This window comes from Cydia splendana, chromosome Z, assembly GCF_910591565.1.
Source record: "Cydia splendana chromosome Z, ilCydSple1.2, whole genome shotgun sequence".
Classification (NCBI taxonomy): Eukaryota; Metazoa; Arthropoda; class Insecta; order Lepidoptera; family Tortricidae; genus Cydia; species Cydia splendana.
The window spans coordinates 20,468,480-20,486,732 of NC_085987.1; the positions used below are offsets into that span (position 1 = coordinate 20,468,480).

General features: G+C 39.9%; 1 protein-coding gene and 1 long non-coding RNA gene across 2 annotated transcripts in view; one reads left to right on the forward strand and one right to left on the reverse strand.

Moving 5' to 3' along the window:
- The first annotated feature begins 1,108 nt into the window (after positions 1 to 1,108).
- LOC134804937 (uncharacterized) overlaps positions 1,109 to 18,253 on the forward strand; it is a 225,283-nt gene continuing 208,138 nt past the window's right edge. Inside the window, exon 1 of the long non-coding RNA XR_010146195.1 lies at positions 1,109 to 1,148. This is a non-coding gene — a long non-coding RNA (uncharacterized LOC134804937). The remainder of the gene's footprint in view (positions 1,149 to 18,253) is intronic.
- The window catches only part of LOC134804882 (uncharacterized), an 83,301-nt gene continuing 73,511 nt past the window's right edge, over positions 8,464 to 18,253 (reverse strand). Inside the window, exon 10 of the mRNA XM_063778189.1 lies at positions 8,464 to 8,529. Within this exon, the coding sequence (XP_063634259.1) occupies positions 8,520 to 8,529 (10 nt within the window). The 3' untranslated portion in view covers positions 8,464 to 8,519. The remainder of the gene's footprint in view (positions 8,530 to 18,253) is intronic.

Sequence of the window (18,253 nt, forward strand, 5' to 3'; positions counted from 1 at the left end):
CCAGCACACACTTCGGGCAATATTTAAAGGAGTCCATGTCTGGGGAAAAGCCTGAGTGCCTCTCCAAAAGCTTCAGAGTCCTTCTTCTTGAATGGAGAATGGAAGACAGTGAATGGACTCCTGTTTGGTCAGATTTACCCTATCTCGCAAGTGTATGCCTGGAGCTCACTCCTTGTAGGTGAAAGACAGGTTGCAAAAATCGTTACAACTGCATTAAAAGAAAATTAAAGTAGGTACACAGAATTATGTCTAATATGTACCGGATACTGCGGTCATTAAATTATTTTATAAAAAATATATAGAAAGTATTTTATATTAAACCATAAAATTTAACAAAGTAAACATAAGCACCTACTCGTACTCGACCATTTTGTAAGATAAACGCCGCCTAGCGCGAGTCCAGCTACCCGCGCTGCGGTCATTTAATATATTTTTTCACCATCTTTTTGTATTAGGATATTATTAGACGTGTATAGTTTTAGAATCTACAAGAATTGCGCTTTATTATAGTATTTTTTTATGATATTTTTGGTTACTATACAAAAGTTATTAGCTCTCAAAGTAAAAATCTTCAACCAAAATTTTCACCTTTTGACGTTTTTCTTGTAAAATTACTATGAAACTGAAAAATACTAATATCGGCAATGAATACGTCTTCGGTTTATACGAAAATGATACCAAACTTGCCCTAGTGGCCACCAGGACCAGAATAGATTTTTTTAAAGATGACGTGTTGACGGCCATCTTTGTATCCCGCCCTCCCCGACTATACGCACATTTCTTATTGCCTCCCAGACTTGAAATGCTTAGAATTAGTCAAGGAACATATGTGATGAAGCTCATAGCTTAATAAAAAAAAATTGGGTTATGTATGGGAGCGATGCATAACTGCTTCCAGTAATACACTTTAGACAATAAACACTGTCAAGATTAACGGGAACCAAAGATAATTTACACATATTAGGCAGGCTTAAATTAGGAACAATAGGTTTATTAAAAAAAGTATTAATGAAATAGCATTGTATTTTGTTTAATACGTATTGTATTAAGTTTATTAATAAATAATTTGCTCTGATAATTAGATTAAGATTAATTACGATTCATAAGAGCTTGTTGCTAGGCCTACATGAATAAAGTAAATTTTGTTTGTTTGTTTGTTTGACATTGCCTATACTTACATAATAATATTATTTAAATATTGCATCAAACGGAAAGTATTGCATCCTGAGCGCCGGCAGCGTGAGCAAAGTTTTAAACGCGCGAAATTGAAATGAAAACTAAGATTCTCGTAAATTCCAAAACTTAAAAATGTTACAAACTCGTAAATTTCAAAACTCCAATAATATTATCGCTTTGTTCCATTCCTAGAGACATTATCCAAAGTAGGTACCCAACAAGTGTGAAAGTGTCCAGCAAAAATTTCATTCTTTGTGATAAGCAAGCAATGTATAACTGCGTAGTTGTTTATTATTTGCTATCGTTAAGTTTATGAGTACGAGCCACGGCCTGAGTGAAATGGAATATAACTTTCTCGTGCAAGGGCAAGGAGTGTTTCCGATTTTGACGCTCAATCAACAGCGCATGTTCGCGACAAAAGCTTTCGTGTTACTTCGGCCGCGTTCGGTATTATTCGGGGTTGGGGCGCCGGGACGCGATACGGTGTTCTTTTCACTAAGAGCGGGTGAGAAAGTAAAAGAAAAGATACGAGTAGATAAACTGAACTGCTGAAGGACAGAGCTAAATGAATCTGAACTGAACTAGTGAAGACCTCTAATGAAGTACCTACCTACTTCATTTGAATCTCTCAGTCACTAACTATTTTAGTGTGAGTTAAGGTTATGATGCGTCTTTCCAGTGGACAGCGTTCATAAACATAAATTCAACGTTATAAAAGAACTTTAAAGCCAAATTTTTTGCTTGACACTTAAACCCTTTTATAGGCATATTTAAACCTTTTACTTCTATGAATCTATATGATGATAGCCTTAGTAAGATATAAATTCGTTAACTTTGATAATGTTTAGATACAGGAAAGTCACCTGTTTTCCCAAACGATTATAACCCATTGGCTCTGGTAACTTTAAGTTCCGCTTAACGCCATCTATTGCAAATCGCATACATTAAACAGTGAAGTCAGCACTTGCAATGCCATCGCTGTTTGCAATTAGATCTGTTTACTCGTTTATCACCTAGATGTCGTGACAAGACTACACTTATAGCTAAAATGCGGAAATAACAACCTTGCTTAAAATTATTTCAAATACAAGGAAATTACTCTGTCAATGTAAATAAATAAAATTACTTATTTCAGTACAATGACGTTTTAAATCTAGGGAATAAAAAAATCACCAAACCTTCAACTATACCTACTTAATCATAATTAATCCTAGATGTCGTGTAATCTTGTCTAACGACACGAAGAACAATGCAACGGACATATAAAAACCGGGCAAGAGCATGTTGGGCCATGCTCAATGTAGATTTCCGTAGTTGCCCCTCCATCACAATATAAGCCTGATTTACACCAAGCAATCTCCAATGCCCAATTTGTCGACTACCTTGTGTGTTCAGCGAGTTAACGTTTTATTGCACAACGCTATTTAATTTGGTTTACGAAGAACAATAATTTTAAATGGCCTTTTTAATTCATAGACTATGTTTTACTAATTCAGTTACCTACGTTTAAAAATATCGATACGAACGTCAAATCAAGTCAAGTGTCAAAAATTTGACCTTATAGCCCATATATTATGGTAGTGAACTTATAAATATTTTTCGCTCTTTGTCCGTATCAATATTTTTAGACGTGACTGTAGGTACCAAGTTCGGTGCAAAGTTTTATTATCAAACAAAATGCACGACAAACACGAAAACAACCAGTCAATAAGATCATTTCATTAACGCGATGAATTCTTTAAAAGCGGGAGTTAGTTCCCCACAACTTCCGATCCGTAGGTATGAAATGTAAACAATCACCTAGCAAGGAACAACTTATCCCCATTTTTTAACACATTTAAATAGTAAATAGCCCGCAATATATGTAAGTGCGTTTAGTTCTGATAGGTCCATGTGATGGTCACTTTCACCGTTCAAGTCAACCAGGGACAGCGGATGTTCGGGAGAAATTATGGGCTCGTAACTGATTATGAAATGAAATGAAAATCTTTATTTCAGGCAACTAGTGGCCCATAGATAAATCAGCTATAAAACCATCAGCTTTAAGTAAGATATCATTAATTTGTTATTTGTTTATTTTACAATTAGCACTAACAGTTTAACCTTACGTGCTAATCAGAGTTGTGTTACACGTCTAACATGCGGACGGGTACTTAATTAAGATGCATCGAATTACAATAAATAACATGGAGTCTTCCGCGTAACTCGGACATGACAACGAAAAAATAAACTATTGAATTTAGAATGTGTTTGAATGTAGAATAATCAAATGAGGGTAACAGAACAAATTTTATAACTTTATGTCTATAATAAGGCAACGGTTCTCATAATTTCCGACATTGTAAGTGCTGCTTGCGGAATCAACTACGAACGTAAAATAAGTGATTATAAATATTACGACTTTAATTGATTTTTACGCAAAGAAGAGGTAAGTAACCTTTAATTATCTGTTGTTTATTAAATTATTCACGCGTTATTTTGATTACAATTATCATAAGTTGAAAGAAAATTATGTAAGAGGTGAATGAAAATTGCATGTCGTTGAGTAACGTGAGTAACGCAAAAAACAATATTTTTCATTTTCTGTATTGAAGTTTTGGACAAATGAACTTATATTGAACTATGTGTATATGATTGGGCTTAGATGGTGTCATTCTCGCGGTTTATTTCTCCGCAAAAGTGTTATGTCAAATAAATATGTATTTATTGACTTGAGATACTTGTAACGTGAGTCACAGTGAATCGCGTTGTTGCAACTGTAAAGCGAGTAACTAAATATTTTAATGTATTTTGTAGCTGCAAAGCCTCTATCAACGACAGAAAGGGCAAAATGAAGACGACAGAAGCTGAAAGAGGAAGGAAAGTACGATGAGTATAAGAAAAAACATAGGCTTGCCGCCAAAGAAAAACAGGCAAAAGAAGAAGAAGTTGCTAGATAACAAGACTCAAAAAAAGGAAAACCAATTTATAAAGGATGAAAGAGAAAAAACCAGAAGAAGAGTTGAAAAACATAGATCAAAGAAAAAAGTGTCATATAATGTATTGGCAGTATGTATGTAACAAGATGACATAAACCCACTAGCTGAATAAAAAATTATAATGTATAGCCTTTATACAATTTATTTTATCTAACTCTAATAATAATAAGTAAAAAATATGCTATTTGATTGCTAGAAATGAAAGCAAGTAACGTGAATCACAAAATCGCTGTAACGTGAGTTCGTAAGGTTTTCATATTTATTTTAATAAGTGTGTATGTTTGATTTCATATGGTTAACTATTAAAGAAGCTTGATTATTTATGTCCTTGTTTTGTTATTTTGTTAAAACGAATTCATTCAATAATCAAAGGCAAATCAATAAACACAAAAGGCGTAAAACTCCGTGTCCATTTCTTGTTACGTGAGTCATGGAGTTATTTTCCACTATTCTCCAATTTTTATAATTTGTTGGAGAAAAAGTACTTCGATAAATGATTCGCAGTAATGTACTCTGTGATATTATTATCAAGTTTTAGATGTAGAAAGCATTTGATCTCAAATATACGACAAGATTGTTAGGAATAGTGACTACAAAGTAACGTGAGTCACCGTGGATTTACCCTGGGGATTAAATTTATTACAATAGGCCTGATGACAAATTTTGAAAACCCTTTTAATATCCTCGGTACACTTGTATTAGTTCCGAAAAACACTATATTTCAGTTATACTCATAAGATTTAACATAGATAATTGCATTTTATTATAGCTAGTTTAAACTTCGCGCGAAAACGCCTCGCATGCCATTTGTGACGTCATCATTTAGTTGGTGGTAGGGTGGTAGACATTGTTTACATACTTACAGTTACGAATTTCCCTTGAATCCGAATGATATTGTTAATTCAGCACCATATATTACGATTAGGGATGATAAATACATTACAAAAATTTATCACAAAAACTAATTTTACACAAAAACTCTCACACGGTTGCAGTTTAAGATGAATTATTTAGATACATGTAAATTTTGAGTGAAAATCACCGAACGCCGGTTTTACTTTTTAATTTTTCATTTTTTCTAGTTACGACAGCCAACATGGCAATGATAGTTTCATTCAGCCAAATAGTTAAAAAAGGTTGTTGTTGAAATATCGTATTATTTAGCATTTTAATTAAATAATAACAAATAGATATCTACTTTATATCGTGTAATAATATTTTTTGGATGTAATAAATGTTTAGTGGCGAAATAACATTTTTTTTTGCACCTTTCGAACTCTTTGGTGCCCGCGTATAGATTTCGGTCAATGAGGTTGTCTATGTTCCTCTAAGAAATATGTTATGGATTGATGACGTCACTGTTTGGAACGTTTCTTATTGGCGTTTCAGTAAAAATGGCCGATTGGAGAATTTTTCACTTTTATTTTATTGAATATATTAATAATCCTTCAGTTTATACTGAGATTGGGCCATTTTTTAGAATCATATTAACATATATGTTTCGTTGAAACCATTATTTCCATGATTCTTTGTTACTTGCAACAGGCCTATTGCGATTAATATCCGATTCACAGTTAGTATTACCGTTTTTTAGCATTTTAACATAGAACAGTTTTGAAAACGCGCGCGTAATTTCAATGGGTGTGGGATTAGAGCATAAGCCACCTTATTGTCAGACAGAACCAAAAAACTTTTCAAAACTGTCCTGGTTTAGCCGTCTCGTGAAAAGGTACCGAAATCGGAGGGATTACCTTTAGGTCTTCGAATAACTGTAATATTGGCCACTTAAATTGGTTACTTACTATTGTCTTTATGTGTCTATTAAAAGATTCAATAGCCACAAACATCTCTTGAGCTTTGTGTAAAATTAATTTTTGGTCGGCAGAACATCTGAAAGCACTTCTATATTATTTTTGCTGAGAACTAGGAAAAACTTAGCACATCTACTGGTGCAGACAGAACGACAGACGGAGGTAGCCCCTTAAATTCAAGGAGTGAGCAAAGCAACATATTAGATCTTCAACCTCCCAAACTCCCAAACCAAATAGCAGATGTAATGTTCGTAGCACTGCATTGTCACTCACAATGCTACCGACCTTGCTTGTGAGCTGCCAGTCATGGATTAAATCTTATGAAAGCGCCATGAAATTGGCACCTGTGTGCCGTCCATAACATTGTATCGTTCACACCCTAGCAAAGCAGAGGACAACATACATAGTTGTATTTGTTAGGAAGCATATTACATTTTGTTAGGAAACATATTACATTGTACGACCATGTAAAAAGTGCCCGAAGACAGGATCAACTATTGTTGCCAGCAAAACCAAATTTACAAATGTTTAAAAATAGCCCTCATTATAGATCTGTGATAATTTACAACCAATTACCAAAAAGCGTTACTAGTGAGCAAAAACCGCAATCTTTTATTAATAAACTTAAATCAATTTTAATACGAAAGGCATATTACACAATCGAGGAATTTTTATCAGATAATGAATTAGAGTAAATATTCGTTGATTATTTTAATTTAATTTTATTATTTATTATTGTTGAGCTTTTATGATGAACTAAATATATAAAATAAGTAGTAATGCAATATGGATGATATTTAATTAAAATTTAATATTTTGTTTGTCTTTCCCATCACGGAACAATGGTGTTCCGGACCTTTGGGAGGCGTGCATTTTGTTTATTATTATAATTTATTTTGCAATTCTTAAGTTTAATAATGTAATGTATAATTTGTAAATAGTTACTATTATTAAGTAGTATTAAGATAATTGCAATGCCCTAACGGGGTATCATGTACCTACTCTTCACAATGTTTTATACCATCCTCTGTAATGAACATGATCGCAATAAATATATGAATATGAATATGAATATTTTCGTCAATAATATGTGGCGTGACGGCTATATCTGTCGTCGTCGATGTCCATCCATCTGTTCCTAGACAGGCGGTTGGAGTATTGGTGATTTTTATACGTATTTCCTGAAAAACTTCCATGTAAACTTTAGGTTTCAGCGTATCTGACAAAGTTTTTATAGTCGGCGATTTGTATTCGGGGAAATGCGATACCATAAACTTGGTTCCTCTCCAATTTGCAAGGCGTGGTGGCATTATTGATTTGAACATGGTTACTGTTGGCGGCATAGCATATTGTTCCCAGTTTGTCGGTTTGCCAGTTTTGACAGATTCAGAGCGACGGATCACTGAGTAGCGGTTAATTAAGTTGGATCACCTGGAGGAGTTTGCGAATGACATCTAATGCTTACTTTATATGTTTATTACAGAGGAACCTCGATAGCATGAATCTCAAGGGAACCCCAAAAGCATCAGAGTAAACAATGTTCCACCCGGCTATGTCAGCTTCTACCGTTTATCGGGGATGACTGCTTGTTGCCCGTTGGAGGTCGTTCGGAGCATCCGAGATTGTCTTTTCCACGGATTACCTTTAGAAGTATCCCGTGATTTTACCAAAAACACACTAACGGTTTTGATTGTGGATCATTTGCATGTGATTTATTGCCATGCGGTCGCTGCGGTTCTGATGGCGGTATTAGAGACAATTTTGAATTTTGTCTGCGGGACAAGTGGTTCGTACACGAATCTTCTAGTGTACCTATAAAATGTTTCAGGACCTAGGGTAAGCCTACAACGCCGATTATGTCAGCGTTGCCCTGGAATCGGGTTAATGCGACTGGTGTGTTTCACACAGTGCAAACTGATTCTACTCGTCCGTTCAGCATTCTTACTCGTTTGCGGAAGGGAATCTTTGTGTATTTATCTGTTCTGCGTCCAAAGGCGGGACTGTCCTACCGACAGGTTTTCTCGGGGCTCTAACGCGCTTCACATCTCGACGCGGTATGCCGAGTGTAATACGTTCAAATTGTGGAACTAATTATACGGGTGTAAATAGGTATTTGGATGATTTGCGGAGATATTTGGCTTCTCAGGAAGTACAGCAAGGGCTTAGTGACGGCGTGACCAGTTTTTATTTTGTTTTTGTATTGACTTTGTCGTAATTATTGATTTATATATCCATGCCAAAATATCCATGCTTTCTAGCATTAATGGTAACATATCAAAGCCGCGAACGGACAGACAGACCGACGGAAATGGCAAAACTCTAAGGGTTTTTAGTTGACTACGGAACCCTTAAAAATGTACTTAATTTATCTACTCATTAAATTAGTTGTCTACGAATAGTAAGCATAATAGTGTTAATTTAAATGGATAAGCAAGATTAAATAAAAAACATTTTTTGAGCATAATATATTCGTTCTAATATTTATACAGTCAACTACATGAAAAATCGAATTAGTATACGTCGTAGGGTGCTCACAGTGTGGCTTGGAGTTGACTTAAATCATCCTGTAACAAATGCATCAAAAAGTTTCATCGTTGAGGCGAAAGAGGTCCATAGAAGTAACCCAGTAAGGTAAAGTCTCTAATAGTTACCACTTCCAAATTTTATATTAAAGGAAAAAATGGAAAAAGTTACGCTTCCGGCAGGACTTGAACCCGCATCCTGGTGAATACTCAATGCAACTTGAGACTCCGGTGCCGTTAAAAGATGTAATTGTCTGTCGGTAGATGTCGCTATACGCCACCCCAAAGGCGTGTTTACATAAAGAAAGCAATGGAAAGATTTGCGATGTCCTGGTAGGCTTCCGTAGCTCAATTGGTTAAGAGCAACACACGGATTGTGGAGGATGCGGGTTCAAGTCCTGCCGGAAGCGTAACTTTTTCAATTTTTTCCTTTAACATAAAATTTGGAATATCTTTCGCAGACGTATCTGCTTGTTAAAAAATTGAGTTACCACTTCCTTGTTCGTAAACAATTTTGAGTCAATATTTGTTTTGAAATTTACAGAAATTTACAGAAACTGGACCAGTTTATGTAAATTATAAGTAATAGTACCTACTTATATTTAATATCCCAGTTAAGAAGTAAATCCTGAGACTTCTGTTGCGTTATAAAATATTGCTCTTGCATTATGCGCACTGCCGGCACAACGCCACATGACGCGACAAGTACATTAAAAAATGTTCTAATGCAAGGTTGGCTTAAGCATCTTCGGGACCTTGCCGCCGCGCCGGGGCCTTTTTGAAGTGAAAACTTCTTTAGCGGCGCTGTGCACTTTTTGTGATGGGGAAAAATGTTTAACTCGCGACAGCGTAAGACGTAAGACGCTTCGTAAGACGGACACGTGACCTGATCGAAAAACTGTTACAATGTCATTCAGTTTTCACTTCTGACGGCACTCCCGGAGTGCAACCCGTTGTTTTTTTTTTGTTTAGTTTAGTTTGGTGTAGTTTTATTTTTGAATAATAGTAGTAGTAGTGTAGTAGTAGTAGTTTTATATTAATTGCAATTTTAATAAAAATATTTAAGGTCACTGTGGCGAAGTCCGGCATACTTTATTTTTTTTTTACTTTGGAGTGATCTAGTTCCGTTAATTATTCACCAATGTTACTGCTTGTAATCGCATACGATGAAGAATTTAATAATTAATAGTTTAGCCTTAGTGACAGATCATTTCAAGCACAAATTAAGCAAAAACAATGGCATTTATTAAAACTCGGCGAGTAGACGGACTTCCCGTGCAGTTTAAGGGAAGTCCGTCTAGTTATGATATCAGCCAATCTATGGGTGGTTATATGTGTGTGGAAGTGATAAACTGCCGAAGTCTACGGACGAGCGACAATAAAATTCTTCGTCTAACTGAACAGCTTTATTTGACTTCTCACAGTATTTAGATATTAAATAAAACGGTTAGGCAAAATCTCAGGAACCATTCATTGACGTGTCAGATGATTGACACACAAGACAGCACAGGCCTGCGTGACAGCGCGCATCAGCCAGTGCTCGCCACATGGCTCCCCCCCAGAGACCGTCACTACGGGCGAGTGTAATCACGGAACCTTACCATACGGCCAGAACGGGTTTGGATAATTTTTCTATTTACATCCTCAGTGTCATCTTTATCTTGGGTAGAAGGTTCTTTAGGATGAGTGCCGTCTTCCAATATATATGCTGGCTTAAGGCGGTCAATCGTGACCGTGACGGGTTTGCCTTTTATCATGAGCTTGAAGACTTTGTCGGTTCTTTCGATTACCAGATGCGGGCCTGTGTACGCTGGCTGCAGAGCACCGCGCAGAGCGTCTTCTCGCAGGAATACGTGACTGGCGGTGGCTAGATCCTTGAATACGAAAATTGGTGGATTACAGTGCCGTGAGGCATGCTTGAGTTGGAGCTTTTCAGTCGCTGACCGAAGACGAGCAATGTAGTCCGTCAAGTCGGTAGTACTGGGTGTGCACGGGTGGAAGAATTCACCAGGTAATCTTAGTGTCTCTCCATAGACTATCTCAGCCGATGAAGTTTGTAAGTCCTCTTTGAATGCGCTCCTTATTCCCAACAGGACGAGAGGAAGTGACTCGGTCCAATTTTCTGATGAATGACAGGTGATGGCGGCCTTGAGTTGCCTGTGGAAGCGTTCGATAAGGCCGTTACAGGCTGGATGGTATGCTGTAGTTTTTTTATGATGAAAACCGGATATTTTGGCGAGGTGTTGAAATAAAGCGGACTCAAACTGTCGGCCATGGTCTGTAACAATAGATGATGGACAACCAAACCTTGCTATCCATCCTGACAATAAGGCTTTGGCTACAGTTTCAGCTGTGGCGTCGACGAGTGGTATTACTTCTGGCCATCTGGAGAAACGATCCACGGCTGTGAGGCAATAGCGATACCCGTTAGATGGGGGCAACGGTCCGATAAGGTCAATATGGACGTCCGTGAATCTTGCCCGTGGGAGTGCAAAGTTACTTAAAGGAGCAGTTACATGCCTAGTTATCTTCACACGTTGACAAGAAAGGCATGCTCGGGCCCAGTCTCGACAGTCCTTTCTAATTCCTGGCCACACGAAACGTGCTGCGATAAGCTGTGCTGACGAGTTTGCCCCAGGGTGACTCAGCGAATGTAGGCTGTCAAAAACCTGTTTTCTCAATGACTGGCTGACGTAGGGTCTTGGCACCTGAGTGCTGGTGTCGCAATACAACTCAACCTGTGCATCGGGAAGCTTGATATTTTTAAGGCATAGAGATGTGTTATTGTTTAAAAGTTGACTTAACTCAGGATCCTTGTGCTGGGCTTCTGCTAGTTGGCCAAAATTAATGGGCGACTGGATTTCCTCTATGCGAGAAAGGGTGTCAGCCACGACGTTATCTTGGCCAGAAATATGACGTATGTCGGTTGAAAACTGCGACACGTAATCTAAATGCCTAAACTGCCGTGGTGAGCATTTTTCTTTTCGTGTGCCGAAAGCAAAACACAAGGGCTTGTGATCTGTGTAGATAGTAAAATCTCTGGCTTCAATCATATGACGATAGTATTTGACGGCCTCGTATATTGCGAGGAGTTCTCTGTCGTAAGGTGAGTACTTGCTTTGCGCAGGACTGAGCTTTCTTGAGAAGAAGGCTAAAGGTTGCCATGAGCCTCGCTGACGCTGCTGTAAGACTGCACCGATCGCCGTGTCGGATGCGTCACATACCAGACCCAACTCTGCCTGGCAGATGGGGTGGGCTAGCATTGTGGCATTGCAGAGGCCTTCCTTGCACTTGTTGAACGACTCCAAGGTATTATCGGATAGATTTATGGGATGAGAGTTCTTAACAGGTCCGCCGAGTAGTGCGTTTAGCGGAGCTTGGATACTTGCAGCATTGGGAATGAACCGCCTGTAAAAATTTATCATCCCTAAGAATCGTCTCAACTCCTTAACGGTCTTGGGGGTTGGGAAATTCTTTATTGCTTCGATTTTTGTATCTAGAGGCTTAGTTCCGCTAGCTGAAATGGAGTAACCGAGGAAGGTAATCTCTGGAACGGCGAATATGCACTTTGCCGTGTTTATAATCATGCCATATTCTTTTAGTCTGCTGAAGACGCAACGCAGGTGTATCTCGTGCTCCTCGGCATTTCTAGAGAATATCAGGAAGTCGTCTAGGTACGTGTAGCAAAAGTCCAAACCCCTCGTCATTTCATCGACGAAGCGCTGGAAGGTTTGTCCGGCATTACGAAGCCCAAACGTCATATAAGGGAATTCAAATAACCCGAAGGGCGTCGTAATGGCTGTCTTCGGGATGTCCTCTTCACTGACGGGGATTTGGTTGTACGCCTTCACGAGATCCAGTTTGGAAAATACGCTGCATCCTGATATGCCTTGAGCAAAATCGTGTATATGTCGTATTGGATATCTGTCGGGTACTGTTCGGGCATTCAACATGCGGTAGTCCCCACAAGGGCGCCAACCGTTGTCCTTCTTCGGTGCCAAGTGTAACGGGGACGCCCAAGGGCTTTTTGATGGTCTAGCTGTTCCATCCTGTAGCATAGCTTCAAACTCCTTCTTGGCGATTAATAATTTATCTGGCGCTAAGCGTCTTGGAGTTGAAAAGACGGGTGGGCCAGGGATTGTTTTGATGTAATGTACCGTATTATGTTTAACTTGACGGTCAACACCTGCGGGATGGGTAATCTCGGGATATTCTTTCAACAAGCTATGCCATTTTGTGTCGCCGGACAAAACTTTGATAGAATATATCGTATCTGACGAGGTTGCGGGTGTGCCCATTGCAAAGATTGAGGTGGTAGCGTCAACCAGTCGTTGCTGTCGAACATAGACCATAAGGTTGTAGTGGCTTAGAAAATCGGCCCCGATAATCGCTTTGTTAACGTCGGCAACGATGAAACGCCACGAGTATTCACGGCGAAGGCCCAGATCAAGGTTCAGGTGTACGTAGCCAAACGTATTTATAATGGAGTCATTTGCAGCACTCAGTTGAAAATTTGTCTTTGGGCGGCGCTGTTTTAGTGCAGTGCAAGGAAAAACGCAGAGTTCGCTGCCAGTGTCGACGAGAAACTGCATTTTTGACATGCGGTCAGTCACAAACAGGCGACCTGGAGGGCTGGGGCAATCGTCCGTCGCCATTACTGACTGCCCGGCAAGTTTTCCGACGGGAAGTCGCATGGTTTATCGCATCTAGTTGCATTCTTGCCAAATTTGGCATGGAACCAGCATAACGGGAACCTCTGATAACTAGACGACGATCGTCGGGTGGACTTGCTACGCTGACGTTGACTGAGTCCGGAACGGTAGGGCGTGCGAGATCTACCGGGATTAATCTTGAAATCTTGCATTTGTTTCCTCAGTTCTGCAATTTCGTTTCTTAATTCGATAAGGGAGGAGCCAGGTGAATCGCAAGACATGGACGCAACTTGTGGCGTGGCCGGTGCGATATCTTGAACTCTGTCCGCCAGGTCCGCTAATAAGTCGAGGGAAGCCTCTGGTTGTACAGCGATGACAGTTTGTACGTTGTTAGGGAGGCGCGATCTCCAAATCGTCAACAAAAGGTCTTCAGATAGTGTAGGACCGCCTAGGTCCCTTAGATGTCGTAGGAACTGGGACGGTTTGCGCTCCCCTAGTTGCTCGTGCATTAGCAGTTGCTTGACTTTCTTATCTTTGGAAGCGGTCAGACGCTTAATGAGCTCTTCCTTGAGTTTTTTATGCTTATTATCAGTTGGAGGCGAAATTATAAGGTCCTTTACCTCTTTACAATGTTGTTGATCGAGGTGACTGATAACATAATTAAATTTGGTCTCGTCAGCCGTAATTTTGGACAGGTTGAATTGACCCTCTATTTGGGCGAACCAGATCTCGGGCTCCTCAGGCCAAAAGGGTGGAATTTTTACGCTGACACGGTATACCTCGGGAGCAGGAGTGGTAGGAACAGGTTCTCCGAATGCAGCGGCTGCTTCGCCTGAATTGGTATTGGTCTGATCTTTTTGCGCGTCGTCTGTCATTTTGCGAGTTGGATTCCAAGTGTTCAGTCGGGGTCACCAGTGTGGAAGTGATAAACTGCCGAAGTCTACGGACGAGCGACAATAAAATTCTTCGTCTAACTGAACAGCTTTATTTGACTTCTCACAGTATTTAGATATTAAATAAAATGGTTAGGCAAAATCTCAGGAACCATTCATTGACGTGTCAGATGATTGACACACAAGACAGCACAGGCCTGCGTGACAGCGCGCATCAGCCAGTGCTCGCCACATGTTCGTAGTCAAATTCCTAAAAAGAACGGATCAAGACAATGAAATGTGTACTTTAAACTTGTTAATATACGGTTCAGATTAGAGCTCCCGATACACGTGTTACACGCTGACACGGGTACCCGTGTTCTTAAGCCCGCCGGGCTTAAGAACCCGAACTACACGAACCCGCCCGGATTCGGAAACGTTTACACGGGTACCCGTGTACACGGGTACACGGATACACGAAATAACGGATCTTATTTACCCGCCGGTTCGACCCTTCACTCTCGTGTAGCGGAGATTCGTGCTATGAAGACATACGATTGAATATGTGGAAGGTTAGGAAGATTCGATTACCTACTTTGCAGTTTTACTGGATTGATTTGTAATGTCAATAATAGGTAGGTAATTACAATTTGTTTCAATAATCATAAGATTAAAATTAACAATATCTCAGTAACCGTTGACTTCATTGTTGGTATTTCAGTTTCTTCATTGATGTAGTTTTTTGATAATTAAAGTAAACCTAAATACCACCACCACCATGTTACCATTTGTTGGGACGTCAGTCTTTCCGTGACCACAGCTGGTGCAACTCAGCTGAAACGTCGGAATTAAAGGTAAAAACAATGAAATTATATCGCGGTAGACCCGTTTGTGTAATTATGTGTACAAAACGCGAGAGTTTACAGTGTTATATAAACCTAAATGATTATTTAATACAAAAGTAGATAGTTATGCTTACTGAAACCAGAGTTGGGCATTATTCGAATCATTTTTAATCTAAATAATTATGGTGAGATTAATATTCGCGAATAAATTATTCGCGAATAAACCATTCGTTTAGAATTTCGAATAAGAAATGAATTATTTGAATAAATTACACGAAGGATTTTTGTAATACACACTATGGCAAATACATACACAGATGGCAAATCTGAATAGGTATGCAACTGCAGCGTATTTTAGAGCCAAGGAAAATTTTGGGAAAGGCCCCAACTGACCGTCGCCATCCATGGTGGGGACAAATGGGAATTGTTTATATGCAGCGCCTATTCCCATTTGTTCCCGGCCGGGACAAGTGAGAATACATCCGATATTTGTGTAAAATATTATTATGTAGGGTCTACCCATATGTTCCCCGCGGAGATAAATGGGAATTCACCCATTATTGGTAATTATTAGTAATATGGGAATACACCAATAATGGGTGCATTATTGGTGTATTCCCATTTGTCTCCAATTCACGTGACCTACGCCATGCACGAGGCAGGGACAAATGGGAATGTTTATATGAATTTTGGTGTTCCCATTTGTCCCCGATATTGGCGTTGCCATTTGTCTCCACCTCAAAAGATTTCTATGCAGCGTCTTTCCCCATAAGTTTCTCGCGGGAACAAATGGGAATACACTCTTTATTGGTGTATTCCTATTTGTTCCTGCCATACGTGACCGCCGCCATACGTGAGGCGGAGACAAATGGGTACGATTTATATGCAGCACCTATTCCATCAGTTCCCGACGTAGACAAATGGGAATACATCCGAAAATTGTGTTCCCAATTATCCCCACCCCAATAAGGTGGGGAAAAATGGAAAATATTTTTATGCAGGGTCTTCACATATGTTCCCCGCGGAGACAAATGGGAATTCGACCATTATTGGTAATGATGGGTGCATTATTTGTATATTCCCATTTGTCCCCGATTCACGTGACCTACACCATACATGAGGCGGGGACAAATGGGCATGTTGTATATGAGTTTTGGTGTTCCCATTTGTCCCCGATATTGGTGTTCCCATTTGTCCCCGAGGCGGAGACAAATGGGTACGATTTATATGCAGCACCTATTCCATCAGTTCCCGACGTAGACAAATGGGAATACATCCGAAAATTGTGTTCCCAATTGTCTCCACCCCAATAAGGTGGGGAAAAATGGAAAATATTTTTATGCAGGGTCTTCACATATGTTCCCCGCGGAGACAAATGGGAATTCACCCATTATTGGTAATGATGGGTGCATTATTGGTGTATTCCCATTTGTCCCCGATTCACGTGACCTACGCCATACATGAGGCGGGGACAAATGGGAATGTTTTATATGAGTTTTGGTGTTCCCATTTGTCCCCGATATTGGTGTTCCCATTTGGTGCCGATACAAAAGATTTCTATGCAGCGTCTTTTCCCAAATGTCTCTCGCGGCGTGGACAAATAGGAATTCTTCTTAAAATGGTGTGTTCCCATTTGTCCCCACACCAATAAGGAGGGTACAGATGGGAAATATTTATATGCAAATCCTATCACTTCTGTACCCGGCGGGGACAAATGGGAATACATCCGAAAATGGTGTGTTCCCTTTTGTCCTTACAAAAATAAGGTGGGAACAAATGGGAAATATTTATATGCGGCTTCTTTTCCTATATGTTCCCCGCGGGGACAAATGGGCATACACCCATTATTGGTAATGATGGGTGCATTATTGGTGTATTCCCATTTGTCCCCGATTCACGTGACCTACGCCATGCACGAGGCGGGGACAAATGGGAATGTTTATATGAATTTTGGTGTTCCCATTTGTCCCCGATATTGGCGTTGCCATTTGTCCCCACCTCAAAAGATTTCTATGCAGCGTCTTTCCCCATAAGTTTCTCGCGGGAACAAATGGGAATAGACTCTTTATTGGTGTATTCCTATTTGTTCCTGCCCTACGTGACCGCCGCCATACGTGAGGCGGAGACAAATGGGTACGATTTATATGCAGCACCTATTCCATCAGTTCCCGATGTAGACAAATGGGAATACATCCGAAAATTGTGTTCCCAATTATCCCCACCCCAATAAGGTGGGGAAAAATGGAAAATATTTTTATGCAGGGTCTTCACATATGTTCCCCGCGGAGATAAATGGGAATTCGACCATTATTGGTAATGATGGGTGCATTATTTGTGTATTCCCATTTGTCCCCGATTCACGTGACCTACACCATACATGAGGCGGGGACAAATGGGCATGTTGTATATGAGTTTTGGTGTTCCCATTTGTCCCCGATATTGGTGTTCCCTTTTGTCCCCGAGGCGGAGACAAATGGGTACGATTTATATGCAGCACCTATTCCATCAGTTTCCGACGTAGACAAATGGGAATACATCCAAAAATTGTGTTCCCAATTATCCCCACCCCAATAAGGTGGGGAAAAATGGAAAATATTTTTATGCAGGGTCTTCACATATGTTCCCCGCGGAGACAAATGGGAATTCACCCATTATTGGTAATGATGGGTGCATTATTGGTGTATTCCCATTTGTCCCCGATTCACGTGACCTACGCCATACATGAGGCGGGGACAAATGGGAATGTTTTATATGAGTTTTGGTGTTCCCATTTGTCCCCGATATTGGTGTTCCCATTTGGTGCCGATACAAAAGATTTCTATGCAGCGTCTTTTCCCAAATGTCTCTCGCGGCGTGGACAAATAGGAATTCTTCCGAAAATGGTGTGTTCCCATTTGTCCCCACACCAATAAGGAGGGTACAGATGGGAAATATTTATATGCAAATCCTATCACTTCTGTACCCGGCGGGGACAAATGGGAATACATCCGAAAATAGTGTGTTCCCTTTTGTCCTTACAAAAATAAGGTGGGAACAAATGGGAAATATTTATATGCGGCTTCTTTTCCTATATGTTCCCCGCGGGGACAAATGGGCATACACCCATTATTGGTTATAATGGGTGCATTATTGATATAATCCCATTTGTCCCCTATCCACGTGACCTACGCCATACATGAGGGACAAATGGAAATGTTTTATATGCAGCGCCTATTCCCATCTGTTCCCGGCGGGGAACAATAAGAATACACCCGTTAATAGTGTGTTCCTATTTGTCCCTGCTTCAATGAAGTGGGGACAAATGGGAAAGATTGTTTGTCTTTTCCCACATGTTCCCGAAGGGGACAAACGGGAATACCCCCATTATTGGTGTATTTCCAGTTGTTCTCGCCCCACG